The sequence below is a fragment of the Argopecten irradians genome, chromosome 4 (genome assembly GCF_041381155.1).
Source record: "Argopecten irradians isolate NY chromosome 4, Ai_NY, whole genome shotgun sequence".
Lineage (NCBI taxonomy): Eukaryota > Metazoa > Mollusca > Bivalvia > Pectinida > Pectinidae > Argopecten > Argopecten irradians.
The window spans coordinates 31738174-31754468 of NC_091137.1; the positions used below are offsets into that span (position 1 = coordinate 31738174).

The 16295-nt window shown below is 34.2% G+C and overlaps 2 protein-coding genes across 2 annotated transcripts in view; one reads left to right on the forward strand and one right to left on the reverse strand.

The window, feature by feature from the left end:
- The first annotated feature begins 3451 nt into the window (after positions 1 to 3451).
- On the forward strand, positions 3452 to 9530 carry LOC138321301 (NF-kappa-B-repressing factor-like). Its single transcript, XM_069264896.1, has 2 exons — positions 3452 to 3576; positions 5181 to 9530. The coding sequence occupies exon 2, from the start codon at positions 5200 to 5202 to the stop codon at positions 7048 to 7050; it is 1851 nt and encodes a 616-aa protein (XP_069120997.1). The 5' UTR covers positions 3452 to 3576; positions 5181 to 5199; the 3' UTR covers positions 7051 to 9530.
- A 761-nt stretch (positions 9531 to 10291) lies between these two features.
- Positions 10292 to 16295, reverse strand: part of LOC138321303 (neuronal calcium sensor 1-like) — a 40886-nt gene continuing 34882 nt past the window's right edge. The window contains exons 6-8 of the mRNA XM_069264898.1: positions 15588 to 15676; positions 15194 to 15271; positions 10292 to 14327 (exon numbers count right to left, since the gene is read on the reverse strand). Coding sequence (XP_069120999.1) covers positions 14208 to 14327; positions 15194 to 15271; positions 15588 to 15676 — 287 coding nt within the window. The 3' untranslated portion in view covers positions 10292 to 14207. The remainder of the gene's footprint in view (positions 14328 to 15193; positions 15272 to 15587; positions 15677 to 16295) is intronic.

The following is a 16295-nucleotide window of genomic DNA, read 5'->3' on the forward strand; positions in this document are numbered from 1 at the left end:
TATATAAAGTGAAAATGGGTTGCTCAACGACATTTTCTTTACGGCTAACATTCCGCTTCAGGTGTGAATAATGGCATGATCTATATCTAGGGCAATACACTCATGACTATCGCCTGAGGCTGCAATTAAAATTACATTGGAAAACGTACAACGAAGAGCAACTAAAAGGATACCATCAATTCTAAAAACTTATCGTATTCAGAGCTTATCACGAAACTTCGGGCTACCAAGTTTAGGAATATAGAAGAAACAGGGCAGACGTGATTTCAAGTCTACAAGATTTTAAATAAAATAGACATTCGGGCGTGGAATCAAACAACTATGGTTCAGAGAACTAACGGGTACAGCAACTAGAGGACACTCGAAAAAAAAACTCTTCAAAAAACGATTTAGGCTAAACATCAACCGGAAATTTCTTCAGTAATCGAGTAATTAAGACTTGGAACTCGCTCTCAGAGGAAGTGGTTACATCACCAACGCTTAATTGCTTCAAATCCAGACTGAACAAATTGTGGGTCAACCACCCAACCAAATTACTAGTGAGTTAGTCAACTGAACTGTGTAGTGGTAGTATGAACTGTTAAACAACCACTAACATTTTAAATGGAGAGGTTATTTTTAACACCCAATAGGGTCACCATGATGTACCGTATATGTACAAAATCAACATGACAGGAATTAACGAACGATTACCAAGTGTCAAATATAGACACCTTTTAACGCAACCGGAAGCTTTAAACAAATAGTACGCGCATGTATAGTACTATACCAATTGAAGAAAGCATCAACGTACATCAAACAAGCCCAGAAGCTTACCAAAGATGTCATTTCAGCGATTCAGCGAAAGGATCGTGACGTCACGGCGTCAACAAAATCTCTATTTCCTCGGTAAATTTTTAACATTTTTTTTTCACAAAATTGACTGGTTTTACTATAAAAGATCCAAGTAACGGAATTTGTGTTGAAAATATCACATATTTTATAGATTTTTTATGTATGGAAAATTGACTTCCCGTCGTGGATGGATTTCTTCGAATTTAATTCAAAATGGTGGGATATTATATAATAGTTGTAAAATTGCAAATAAAACGTCGAGGTATGAAAGAAAAAATATGACCCTCTAGAATATACCCCTACCCTTCATATCCACTTTATGAAAGAGTCTTATAAATATTTATCTATGTTTGCCATGACGCAAACCCTTGGCTAGGAAGATGGCCTGGCACATTAATTGATTAAAAACTATACAACTAAACAAGCATCTCTAAGCATTATATCTTATTCCCCGATCTTTTGGGTTAATGAATCGACAAAATAATCACAACAACAAAAAATAAATAAAAAGATTGATTCAACGCGACATTATGACAAGCCAAAACAAATACTATGGCACAATAACACCAAAAGCTTATTTTAAAAAAATAGCTCAAGAAATATACACCACGGAATGACATTCTACATATGCGAAGCGCATCTATCTATACAAAAAATGCAGTTTATACACCAGTAAATTATAAAAAAAAATAGCTCAGTTGATACAATCAACTAGTAGCATGACATCAAGTGCAAATCTTACCTGGCAGTTATGGCGTTCCGAGACTGAAATTTGGTAGATATTTCGAGATACATGTGTAGTATGACGAGGACATTTGCACATGTCCAAAAATGGAGTAAAAGAAGCCTTTGTATATATATAAAAATATCAAATGAAAAAAAAAATCAAACAAACAATAAAAGAAATCATGACGATAACTTGCCCATCCATTCCTAATTCAATTTTCGTTGGATACAGACAAGTTTTTAGAAAAAAATCCTGTCACTATAAACCTACTGGTATCCACGTGTGATAAGATTCCGCGGAATTCGCGATCGAAAAGAAATCGCGAAAACCAAATCCCCACGAAAATGGTTCGGAAAAAAAAACAGGTAAAGAAAAGACGGAATCGCCGCGAAATAGTCATCGGGCATGAAAACGCGAAATCAAGTAGCCCCGAAATAGTCGTTGTATATGAAAGTCGCTCGATAATAGTCTTTAGGCATGAAAACGAGATGTTAAGTCGCCCCGAAATAGTCTTTGGGCATGAAAACGCGAAATTAATTAGCCCCGAAACAGTCATATGAAAATGCGATGTTAATTCGCCGTTAAACAGTCTATGGGCAAGGACGTATTTGAAATGCGAAAATAAATTGGTTTACAGTAATGCTTTATTCTTTTTCCTTTTTTTCTGTTTTGGCAAAAGTACAGTTCATTTACTTTCAATGCAATAAAATAATGGTATGAATTTCATAAGTGAGTAAAATATTAGTTAAATTGCAATACTTGGCGATCATATAAAGTGACATAATATATTGGATCAAGAATTGATAATTAAGTCCTTGTATACATCAAGGATTTATAAGTGGTATACATGTACATGTACAATAAAATGTATATACATACACTAATATGGTTCCAGATCAAGTTGTTTAAGTGTTACCTTTAGATAGATATATGTACCCTCCATCTGAGCACTAGTCTTGGCACAAACGTTTTGGAAACATACGACGACATTTCATAGGGGAATCTTGTAAAATGTGGATGTTTGTAAAAATTGTACACTGTAGGCCTTCATATATGTATATACATGAACTGTACTGTCCCACAACTGCATCACATCGATATACAGTAATGACTAACGTTATAAAGTAAAATCGCCAATTTTTACACTTTCATTTCTTTTGACAAGGATTTATAAGTGAGATCTCATATACGTCCTTGCTTTTGATTATATTTTCAATAATGCAGTGATTAGTCCGCTAAACCTGTCGATATTATTATTTTCCCCTGATCAAGGACGTATTTTGAGAACAAGGATTTATAAGTGAGAAGGATTCGTGTTTGTCTCTTTACATTACTAAACACCACGCGAGACGCCTATGAACCGGGAATAAAAACCGTTTTTCTCAACAAATACTTGTCTTATCGAGTCAAACGAAACACCATTGTAAAGTTTATTAAATTTCACGACGTTTATAACTTGCTTTAAAGACGGAATGTTTAGGGGATATGTCTTAAATTTTCGTTAAAAAAATCGACAGCTCATGAAATGACAGCACCGCTTCAGAAAGTAAGACGGTAACCCTCGCACCCGCAAGCTACATCAAAGGCTGCGCCGGCGGATATCAAAGGAAAATCAGTCGTCGCCCAACGTCACGGTCAGTGCACAAACACAAAAGCGCTTGCCTTGGACTTCCCCAAAACCCAGTGTGACTTATCCTTCTCATATACACGTGTACGTCCTTTCTCACTTATAAATCCTTGCCCTGATATACAAAAATGTATAGGCATGTTTAGCGGACTGGGCAGTGACATGCGGTTGGAAATTATTTCTGTGTCGTGACATGGGAGATAACTCGTCCAATTATCAGAACCTTATGAATCCGGATCCGATATCGTTTTTTATTTTAGACACAAAACAAGATGTCAGCGCCCGTTCAAGATCAGTTTTGTACAATACTCATGATCAGCGAGCTGGTGCTAGCCTGTTCATACTGCAACTTTATTCGTTTAGACTAGCTCTTCTTCAACAATACAAGGTATTATTGTCTTAAATGAATACAAGTGGAAATAATTTATTTTTCATAGCTGACACAACTTGCTTATTTTATTAGCGCGTTTAAAAGCGGTTTCAGACGCGAGCTCAAGATTGATTATCTCACCAGTATCTCACCAGTCCAACATCAATAGAAAGTCTATTGGCTTGTTATAGGATGTATGGTTCGAATTCTTACATATATTGTTTGTAGCGCTGCGTCTCGTTACCGCTTTTCTATATGTACAGTGGCTAGGATTGAATGCATATGTTATAGTTAACGTTAGATCGATAAAAAAAGCAAAAGTTTATCTTGTCAAGTTGATTAATTAAAATTGAAATTTGTATCAGTAACTCTACAGTACCTTACTTTATATTTATCCCAAAATGTAGATGTTTAAAATATACCAAAAGTAGTTAGGCAAAAAAACCAAAAAAACTGAGTTCCCTACTGTCATCAGCAAAAATACATCTCCAGTGCTCCAGATAATTTTTTGAGGGATGGGTAATTGTACTTGCACTTTTGAAAGAGAAGGATAAAACTTTGGCTTCTGTGCAAATTAACAGAGTTATTTCGATAAAAGTTTTATCGGTATGGCGTAAAGTAATTGCTGATAAGATAGCAATTGCATAAAATTCTTGTTACTGCTATTTCTCAGAAAGGGCTGAAGGGATCTTTCTCAAATTTCATATGTAGGTTCCTCTAGGGCCCTAGTTTTGCATATTGCATTTTGGGAATGATGGGTCAACAAGATGGCCATCAGGCAGCCATCTTGGATTTTGATAGTTAAAGTTTGTTACTGCTTTTTCTCAGAAAACACTGAAGGGATCTCTCTCAAATTTCACATGTAGGTTCCCTTAGGGCCCAAGTTGTGCATATTGCATTTTAGGACCAGTAGGTGAACCATTTTGATAGTTAAAGTTTGTTACTGCTATTTCTCAGAAAGTACTAAAGGGATCCTTCTCAGATTTCACATGTTGGTTCCTCTAGCTAGGGTCCTAATTGTGCATAATGTATTTTGGGACAGATCGGTCAGCAAGATGGCCGACAGGCCCCCATCTTGGATTCTGACAATTGAAGTTTGTACCGCTATTTCTCACAAAGTGACGAAGGGATCTGTCTCAAATTTCATGTGCAGGTTCCCCTTTGGGTCTAGTTGTGCATACTGCATTTTCTGACCCGATCGATGAACAAGATGTCCGATAGGTAGCCAGTTTGGATTTTGATAATTGAAGTTTGTTACTGTTATATATCTCAGAAAGAACTGAAAGGATCTTTCTCAAATTTCATATATAGTAATATGTGGTAAATGTATGAAAAGCAGAGATAAGATCCCTCGTTCCATTGTCAGACATAGATCATTCATCGGTGGGCGCCAAGATCCCTTGAGCTTGGGATTCCTTGTTTTTTGATCAATGTAAGCAGTCATACTAATTGTGTTGAGTTATAACAAGTATTGTACAAGTATTTTGTACATGGTCATACAATTTTAAGGGGTAATTGATAGGTTTTTCAATGGGTATTTTACCCATGTATGTATCTTCACTGGAGCTCTGATCTAGTGTATAAAGATTAAAAAAATATTTTGTTTTGATTATTTATTTCAGTTACCAGCAATTTGCCATCATGTCGACTGGAGGGGGCTTCAATATCAATAGACTGAGAAGTCCGTATGAGAGTGACTCGGAGTGGAAAATGCGTGAAGAATTTCTAGAGGCACACAGGGGAGCTTACCCAGTCCATCGTCTCCTGTGTTTATCAAATTGTTACATCAACTCCAGACTTTATGGTTGTCGTTACCCATCTGCTACCATGAAAGAAATAGCAACATTGTCAGCTGATCTCAAAGCTACAGATATGGACAAAATCATGGGGGTCCAGAAAGTAAAATTTGTGAAAGGGAAGGAAGAGACAAAGTTAACAAAAATTAATTTTGTAAAGTCATCAGACAACTCTGCTGTGAAGCAGACAACTAAAGACTCAAAACCAGTTCATGTTTCAACTGAAAATGGTGCTTTTGATAGTTCTAAAGCTTCTACAACTAAGTCTAGCACACCAAGCTCATCAGTAAAGAGTAGTTTTGCATCTCAGTGTGAACCCAAACCCGTTATTCATCCTCCTCCAAAACTCAAACAAAACACGCCAGCTGTGCTTGCTGTAAACGCCAAGAATGAGGCAATTGAAGCAACAGAACAGAACTCGGACAATATGACACCAATTGACCAAAACTTATTTGATTTAGCAAAATCCTTGGATGGACTTTTGAAAAAAGATGCTAATAACTTAGCAAAAGACTATCTTCCCATTGCTGCCATGAAAACCAAAATAGTGTTTACCTACAAGTATAGGGAGCTTCCGGCACCTAAAGGACTTCACAAGTTTGTGTGCTGTATCATGTATGATTCTGTGGAATTAGCAGAAGGAGAAGGTGGGAACAAGAAAAAAGCCAAGCAAAGCAGTTTAGAAGAAGCTGGCTTAAAACTTTCACAGAAATACTTAAAAGTTGTTAGACTAAATCCAGAGACACAAGTTCTAAAAGCTTCTGAGGAGAACTTTCCATCCGCATGGACGATAGGTGAACACATACAACCAGCACCTGTTAGTACTGCAACAGTGCACAGGGAATCAAATGCAAGTAGTTTAGCAGCTTGTAAAAAACGGAAATTCTTAGAATCATCCAGCGACCTTTCTAAGTTCCTGCTCATTGAACCCATGGAAGCCACAAACAGTGACAATGCGAAATCCGTTCTCCAGCGTAGTGCTGATTTTAACAAAGCGTTGTTGGAGTATGAATTCCACGACGAGGGGACTGGGGTACGTTGTCGAGTGATTCTAGAAGGGCACATTCTGGTGGATTGTTTTGGTACTAGTCGTGTGACTGTGAAATCTGCAGCTGCTGAGAAAGTGATGGAGCTATTGAAAGATATGTGCTGGACTATCAAAATAAAGCAGGCTGTGGATTCAGACGATGCTGGCCTGAGTCGAGATGAAATCTTTGGTGAAATTCATGCACAAGTGAATGCAATTCCTGAAGACAACAAAGGGAGACAACTACTGATGAAAATGGGCTGGACAGGTGGAGGAGTAGGGGCAGAAGGCAACAAGGGCAGAGAAATGCCTGTAGCAGAAGAGCTGTCCAAAAATCAGATGATAAGTCGTGCAGGACTTGGATCAGTCAATTCATCAGAGAAAGAATTCAGAACAAATGTAATGGATACATTGGAGTCTTACACCAAGTCTGGAAAACAGGAAGATTTGGTATTTGCTGCAGAGTTCACTAAAGACGAACGAGCGTATATCCATCAGCAAGCACAAAAACTTGGACTTAAAACTCAGAGTCGAGGATCTGGTGAAGGTCGTTACCTGACCGTTAGTCGGAGACGATCAGCATTCCAGTTGTTCAATCATTTAGTTGAAGAGGGTGGCTCTACTGCCAAGTATGAACTGGTAGCTCCAGCACAAAATTCTCAAACTTAATCAAGTTAATCTGCTAGGATACTGTTTAAAGAAATTAATGTTAAGTGTAACAAGAAGGTATACATATTCATTTTGCCAAAGATCATTCATTTTCTTTTTGAACAGAGCAAGTGATTCATATTCTAGGGAATCCCTATACCATTATCATGATTTCTTAAATTACATACATTTATAATTAGTTGAAGACTAAATTATTATTTTGTAAATTAAAATTCCAATGATTTTTCTTTCCTTTTTTTTTACATAGAAAAAATTGTACAGGCTAAGTTCCTCATATAAGGCCATGTACTAAATGAAACATGATGATGATCATGCATATGTAAAAGATTAATGAATCTACTCTGGTCTTCTTTATTCTTTGCTCCTCAACTCAGTTTTCAAACCAGTACGCACTAGTCTCCCTTTTCAAGGCCTTGATTTATTGAATTGTTTTATACTTTGAAATTCTTGGAAAGGTATAGGTTGTTGTAGTTATGTGAAGTATCTTAAATTTGTGTTCATTTCATATGAGATTTTATGAAACTCTTCTTGACAATTTAATTTTTGCTCACCAAATTAGGCTTGCAACAATAGACAAGCTGCTAAGACTCAATTTATAAAATCTCATATCAAATGCACACTTATTTAAGATCCTATATAAATTTTACCTATGATAACATGACGGACACTAAAATGGTGAAATATGATTTTGGACCATGTGGAAAAGTATAACAAACTTCAAATTGATGATCTTGACCTGCACATCAGGACAAGGAGGTAGCAAAAGTTAAAGTTGATTGATGCTGAAAATGAATACCAGTAATTTTAGAATCCCATACCAAGGTTACCAGATATCAGGCCTGAGGAAAGCTTGTTAACTGTCATACTTTATATTACTGATAATGCAACTAGTTTTTTTTAAATGTGAATACTTACTCCATATTTGGATATTGCAGAGTTATCTACCCTTGTGGGTAGGTATCCAATGTTACAATGTCATACTGTTATGAGTACCAGGGTATAAGTTGTCATATTTTCAGAGAAAACAATGTGAATTTCACTCACAAAGCAATGACAAATTGACAATCGATATATACCTACCGACAAGGGAGATCAAAGACCGAGTAAATGCTAGCACATTTTCAATTGCTATTCTGTAAAATTTCTAATAAAGGCAGCATTTATAGTGTTGTATTTGATGATTGCTATAGTAGGTATTAGATAGCTGTATAAAAACCCTTTATTTATCAACATTATATGTTAATTACAGTTGTCAGTCCATGTGTGTGTAAATTTAAAGATTTATAACAGTAAGTGTAGGTCTGATCCTGATCTGTCATATGATGATGGAAGACAACTCTTTGTAATTGTTTTGTTTTGCATATATGCATACATACTGAAATACAATATAGAATTTCATTTAAATGAGTAATTTTGTTGGCTATTATTAGCTCGCATATTCGAAGAATAAGGGGAGCTAATGTTGTCACCCCGGCGATGGCGTCAGTGTTGGCGTCCCATTTCACGTTAAAGTTTTTGAGCAAGTTTCTGTTTCGTCAATTGTTTAAGTTTAAGTCATCATAAATGTTTATGATTTTATTTTCCTAATGTGTATGGATGCTGAACGTGATAATACAACCAATTTGGGGCCCTTTTGGGGTTTTTTGAGTCTGTTAATTTGTCATATTTCCATGTTAAAGTTTTTGAGCAAGTTTCTATTTTGTCAATTGTTTAAGCATAAGTCATTATAAATGTTTATGATTTTATTTTCCTAATGTGTATGGATGCAGAACGTGATAATACAACCAATTTGGGGCCCTTTAGGGGGTTTTTGAGTCTGTTTATTTGTCATATTTCCATGTTAAAGTTTTTGAGCAAGTTTCTATTTTGTCAATTGTTTAAGCATAAGTCATTATAAATGTTTATGATTTTATTTTCCTAATGTGTATGGATGCAGAACGTGATAATACAACCAATTTGGGGCCCTTTAGGGGGTTTTTGAGTCTGTTTATTTGTCATATTTCATGTTTAAATAGTAAATACTTGAACATCAACTTCTTCTGAATAGGCGAGCTTTGCTGTTCTCCAACAGCTCTTGTATAATATACTGTATTGCTTAGTCTTCAAAGTTATTCAAAATGAAAAAAACCAAAAAGGCATTGTTTTGGGTAATAAATTAACATTACCTGGTATTTGAATTTTACTTTACTTTCTTTGTTCAAATTAAGATATATTTAAGACTCGAATCTGACTTTTAGTTTGCAATTGGCTAGGTTATGTATACTAGGGACTTATAGATTTTTATTTTTGGTTGGCTTGATCAATCGATGTCTACATTCTGTACAGAGTTGTATATTCTTTGGATTAGGTAGAAAACATACTTGATTATAGAGGGTAGATTATAACGCTCCAGACTTCTATGAGAAGTAAAGCATTATCCTTGTATTTGAGTTGTAATTTTCCACATGTACAAAATAGTAATAAACATTGTTCTTGTATAAGGAGGTTGTTGATTTTTCTCTTTCTTTTTAATTATAAGAGTTTCTTATCCATAGCCAGGGTCATTCAAGGATATGCCAAAGTTTGAAAGTGAAGTAAAACCAGAGTATGTACGTACCCACAGAAAAAATCACTGACCTACAAATTTTACACTCAGTTCTTGATAAATTTGCTTTCTCACTCGAGCTGTGAACATGTTTTAAATACTGGTCTCATGTTTGTCTTAGTCCATTGGAAAGATCTACTGTGAACAAATACCACAATTATATCTTTCATGACACACAAATTATACTTTAGAGATAGGTTCCCATGTAGTTTCAATCTTTGCTAACATATTTCATTTTCTGGATATTTCTAGGTTGTATAAGCTAGGATTTTTGTGTTAATACAGTACTAATTGAGTTATCAAGGGGCTTTAATTTCAGTTTTTAAAAGCCATAATAAATGTTGATAAGAGTCAATCACTTTTACTGCACAAGATACTTTACAAATATGGTACGTACATGTATTTACAAAAAATGAGAAATATTTTTTCCAGAATGAAAATTTATATACATGTACATGGGAACCCATCTTTAAAGATGCTCCATCCCTGAGAAATGGTATTTTTTCTATATCAAAAACAGGAGCAGACGAGTTAGTACTTTTCTTCGGTTGTAAAGCTTAATTACACAAATACCACCATTAAAAAGTTGAGTATGGTTTATGTTCTGTCGACAAGGAAGCATCTTTATGTAGACTGCAAGGTAAAATACAAATGAACTCTTGTTATTTTTTTGAATAATTTATTTAAATTTTAAACTTCACTGATTGTCGTCTCCATACCATCATTGTCTCCATCATATCATTGAACTCTCCTTAGAACAATTGGTCATTCTCACAGGTCGTTCCTATTTACACAATTGGTCACAGTCAATGGATAGCCTAACGCCCTTCACTGATGTCACAGATGCTCACAGTATTGTTGATATAAGGCCTTTATACCCACAATATAACAGTGAGTATCAAAGACTTACAAATCTGACCATCCATAGTGCATTTCACACAGTGACTTTCAAGGACAATAATCTAAAGTTGCCAGGAAGTGGTCTTATTTTGCATGTAAAACATCTTTGCTTGTCATAGGTTACAAGCCTTCTAAGAATACTGTAAATTCACTTAAAATTGTGTGCAATGACCAAAATTTTTCATATAAGCAGAAATTTTGCAAATAAAATGCTGTTTAAATGTATCCAATACAATGTACATGCAGGTAAATTAGAAGTAAAGCGGCTGTAATAGATTGCTAAAATACGAAAATAAATTGGTTTGAGCGGATCATAACCTTTGGGTAGCGAAGATGGATTTTGGATACACATACTTTTGTATCTTTCTTTCTTATCAACATGTTGTCTTCAACGTTGACCCAGCTTTTACTGTGCCCTGTGACATCAGGAAGGGGATCTATGGGTTCTAGTTTATATTTGTAAAGGTAACTCACTGGACACACACCAAAGGGAGCTAATCATGGAAAAGGGAGGTAACCATTCAGGAAAATATTAACAGTATAAAACATAACAAAGATGCAAATGAACATATGCAGAAATCATATAAATAAACAATTATTTTTCTGTACAATATGGTATTATAACACCAAAGATAATTTGCATATACATTTGTAATTACTAGACAAGCTTTCACCAATTGTTTCTTAATCCTGTAAATATTTACAAAATCATAAGGACATTTATTGAATATTTCAATCAACGTCGTGTGTAAATCTGTTTCAATCATCTCTTCTCATCACTAAATGCATGCACTAGCTGTCCCATTCTGATTTATCAGAGTTACTTCCCTTCGTTTCACACAGTCGGCAAAATACATTAAGGAACTCTTTACGGAGTGAAAGAAAGGGAAGTAACTCCGATAAATCTAAATGGGACAAGACATCTATGACTGGATATTGTTTGATAAATTTACACTTCAAGTCAAGGAATTGAAAAAAACAAGCACTTGCTCACAAGATAACAAGAACTTCATAGATTATGTCAAAGTAGATTCTGCCAACAAAATGTTGGTATTGGAGGAAAAAGTCCACTTGTATCTATTGATATTTTATTAGTAAAGATATGTATAACTATATGTAATATTTCTATTGTTTGTTTGTGTTTTGTTCCTTTTAGTCACCTTTATATTAATGGATGAATAATTTATACATGTATAAATAAGACAGATAAATATGTTACAGTGATGGCATAAACAATTCACAAATGAAAATGCATTTATACTAATAAAATGTAAATAGTTAATTTTTATCAAACGGCTGTATTTACATTTTGGTAAATCAAATTAACATACTGTACATACCGTATTTAACCCAATAAGTACCCGGAGTGTTTGAAAAATTGAAAAAATGTAAAGACACTTGATAACAAAATTTAACAAAATTATTGCAAACCTACACAGTTTTGATAGTTCGAGTCTTATGCCCAGGCAGTTGAAATGGCCTCAAAAAGGGGAGGGGCATTTATAGAGACATAGGTGCTTAGTGGGTCGAATACAGTATCTCTACACTCTACTATTAAAACTTGTGTGTTCTGAAAATGATAAATGAATTTCTATCTTGATAAATTGTACAACATAAACATGTACCTGGTATACAGCGATTCCTCTTTTTTCAACGTTATGCGTCTTTTCAATTTTATACCAAGTCAAACAGATATATAAGCTAATGTTGCAGTCTCACTAATTGGAATATTTATGGTAAAATGATTTGTGCATTTCTAACAGAAAACACCAAAACAACAAGAAAGAAAACAGGGTTTCACACAGTACTAACAAGATAGAATGAGTAAGAAATGTATAGTTTGTCTCATATTTTTCATCTACCGTTATAGTATATCTGATTCATAGTAGTCATCCCAAAGAGCTCCCTATTAAATGCAAGGTTTTGCAGTTGTTTGAAAAAAAAATATTATTGCAATTGAAAAATTTAAAAACATTCATAAGATAACATTACACTTGTTATCAAATCATACAAAAGATATTGCAAAGTTTGTATGGAAAAAAAGTATAAAATATATGTGCTTATACGTGTACAAAAAGATGATGCAATTCGAAAAAAAAACCTGCACACTAAACAACTATATTCTTCTATTCTAGCTACTAGAGCCAACTAGTTTTATATCCTTATGCAGAAGCAGTTTCATTACATGTATATCATTTATTGATAGGTAAAGAGTGTTGATGTAACAATTTTTTAACTTTATTTTTCAGCTGAATTTAATTTGATGCGCAAAATATACTGATAGTAGATTTTTTTCCCCAGCATTTTCAGCTCTAAAAAGTACCTGCGCAAATTACACTGGTGCGCAAATTATACCAGTTTTTACGATACATACAGCACCTAATCCAAAATGGCCTTAAATTTTTGAAATCGGAATGTAAAACGAGATTAATAATTTTGTAGAGTCACAAAAATATTAGCTTACTGTTAATACAATACTTACATGTATCATCACCTTCTGAACAATTTAATTAAAATCAATGTTCATTTTCATAACGCAGGTCATGTTATATTTACCCCCATTGTCCTTATCACTGCGAATTGGTTGATCACTACACCAGCTGGCCTTGGCATAACCGCGGAATAAATCTAAGTTTTAATTATGGCTTACACAGGGAATCTAGCATTTGTTTGGTGTTGTATACAAACATCTTAGGCCATAGATATGGATATTCTTATTGTTTTAAGAAACTTTTTATTTTTGTTTTGGAAGCGTAGAGGACTTTTAAAGGGACAATTCAGTCTAAGAGAACATTAAAATTTGTACATATATCAGAAAAAACCAGTTCTATTGGAAATTAGATCAGTCAGTTTTACTGTGATATGCCTGAAAAGCCCATGGTTGTGACATGTGTGTAGATGTTCCAACTCGCTCGCTGTCCGCCATTACACATTGTGGTCGAACTTCTTGTATGCCGAACTGTCTCTTGCTCGTAGAGTAATGTAACTTTTGTCTAGAACTGCTCAAATCACTCTGACAGTAGTGTGTTTACCTTATTAGGTGAATAGTCTTGCCTAAAAATCATTTTATCACCATCTCGGTGGTTATGTAGTTTATTTGTTTAACGTGCGTGACTTTGGCTCGGGTATGGGTACAGAGTCCATATTGTACCTGCTTAATTGTATTGATCAACGATTTGATATTTCAACGATATTAATTAAAATACTTAACAATGACGTGAAATTTGTCAATATTTTATGTTATATGTTTCATAAGAAATGTAGAACAATACATTTATGCCATATTTTGCTTCTTGGTTATGTAAAAGAATTAGCCTGAGTGAATTGTCCCTTTAACAACTGCAAAAATCTTCATACAATTTTTCTATGATAGTAAAGAAATCTCACAAGTCGCATGGCATACAATTGATCCAATCTTTTACACAAAAATAACCACGCAAATTAGATGGACTGAATATTTCTAAATACACTGTGTGTACACTAAGGCAAAAGATGAAATAAATTAAACAGTACAGGTAAAACAATTAAAAAAAATATCACAATTCGTTTTTAAAATGTTCTCAACACAGGCTTATGGCAGGCAAATGTCAAGGCGGTATGTGTCAATCATTTTGGTCTCCAAGGTGATGTCATAGTAACATAGAAATACACATCCTAAGCCGAGGCTATTCCATCATCCTGGTTGTTGCTGTTGTTGACTGGCTGTGTCATACAGCGTTAATGCCTGTATAATGGTAGGGTCTTTCTTGGAACCATCCAAGAACTCGTCAAATGAAAGTTTATCATCTTTGTTCTGAAAAAAACCCCAATGATAGACAAGTAGATATTTCATGAATTATTAGTCAAAATAGTTTCATGAATATGTTACTAAAGTGATAATTGACTGATTTAGCTATTTTTACATTCCGTACCATCCTTGATACACCACGGTGTTACTATCACTTAAGTTATATCCACTCCCTAAACTATCTCATAGTAAAAACATGAGGCAACAGAAGACACAGGTAATTTAGGAAGTCATTAATGTAGCATCAAAGTAGGTAAAAATGTGTACAACTGACTGTGTTGCTTTGAAGTGGCATTCATTTTTCATCATCTTTCAACGGAAGTCTCTGCAGGCCAGTTTTTTTTTTTCCTGACCTGCCTTCAATTTTACTGTTAGATAGTCTAAATATAACGTCACTGATAATAACCCCTGGAGTATTGAGGATGCATCCCACAATGGTCGTGTGACTAAATTAATAAGACATATTTTTACTAGTCCCCAATTACTACGTCGCAAGTTTGAATCCGATATGAGGAAGTTTTCTGGTAATAATAATAGATTGGTCATTTTCTCTACACTCAGTTTCCTCAAACTTCAGAATATCTCACATATCCTTTAATGACCCTGGGCAAATCAAAGTGATTTGAAATTAACTGTCTTTATCTTGATAAATAAATCTGAAAACTGTATCAAATTTGGTTTGTATATGATCTTGATTATATATTGAACCACTATATAGTTTTGAAGTAGAACTACAAGGTCACCCCCTGACACACACATACTCCCAACCAGCCCTCCCATTATAATAATGTCAACAAATCCTTTCTTATTGAGAAATCCAGTAGGATAGCTTATAACTGCTGTATTTATTGCTGAAATCAATTCTACTTTACCTTATCCATAATTTCAAATATTTTGTTGACTCGTTTTTCAGGGGTGTTTTCCTCCTCCGGAAGTTTGACAGAATTCCCCTGCAGAAGAAAAAGTAAACAAAAAAAACCCCATGATAATGGTAACTAAAACATCTTTAAATTTACAATCTATAATTTTAATTTACATACAAGCTTGAAATAGTAAGTAAGGTAATTTCAAGGAATATCAAAGATCGATAGCTAGATGTTACTTTTACGATGTGTTATTTATTCATTGGTGATATAACAGTTAGTTTTTAAAAAATTAACAAATCATTGCTTAATTAAACTCAAATGGTGATGCTATATAATGTACCTGGAAATGATGATTCAGTAATGTAATAAAAATGATAAAAAAAATGAACATCAAACCTACCACCATTTTATATATTGCATCCACAATATCTAAAAGTTCTTCTCGTGTGATAAACCCATCACTATCCAGGTCATACAACTTAAAAGCCCCTGTAAAGGAAGAAAAACAGGTCTGAATTGCTTGCTTGCTAACTCAGGTACCTACTAAAAGCATAAGAAAGTAAAACAAAAATTCTATGTATGACTCAGGTAAATTTAAATTTGTAAGATTCTCCACCGCAGACAGAGAATAAATGATATTCATCATTTGAACAATAATTGGTGTTCAATTATGAATATCTAATTAACAAAAAAATAAAAATAATAGAAAATAATTTATATTGCCTTTGGTGCATGTGCAATCAATACTTCATTCCATATACGGTAGGATATAGTGCCAAGGAATTTTTTAGGATGCAATTCATTATTTTTAATATTTTACAGTTAGATTTAATTAGAAGCTCAAACTTTTCAATGGTGGTAATGGTGTGAAATAAGTAACTTATGTAACTGGAAAAAAAAATTAAATCGTCTGTTGTGCTCCTGTTTTTGATAGTGAAAAAATACCATTTGTCAGCAGTGGCATGTAGGAGCATTTATCTTTATTTGACCAGAGTGAAACTTCACATGATTAACCCCTTTATTAGGTCTCTAGGCCTCTCAAATTAAGATTTTTGCCTATTTGACCCAGAGTGACTTTGAACAAATTAAAGGTCAAGGTCAATTATTT

Excerpts from the sequence above, each read along its gene's own strand:
- LOC138321301 (XM_069264896.1), top strand. The coding sequence starts at position 5,200 with ATGTCGACTGGAGGGGGCTTCAATATCAATAGACTGAGAAGTCCGTAT.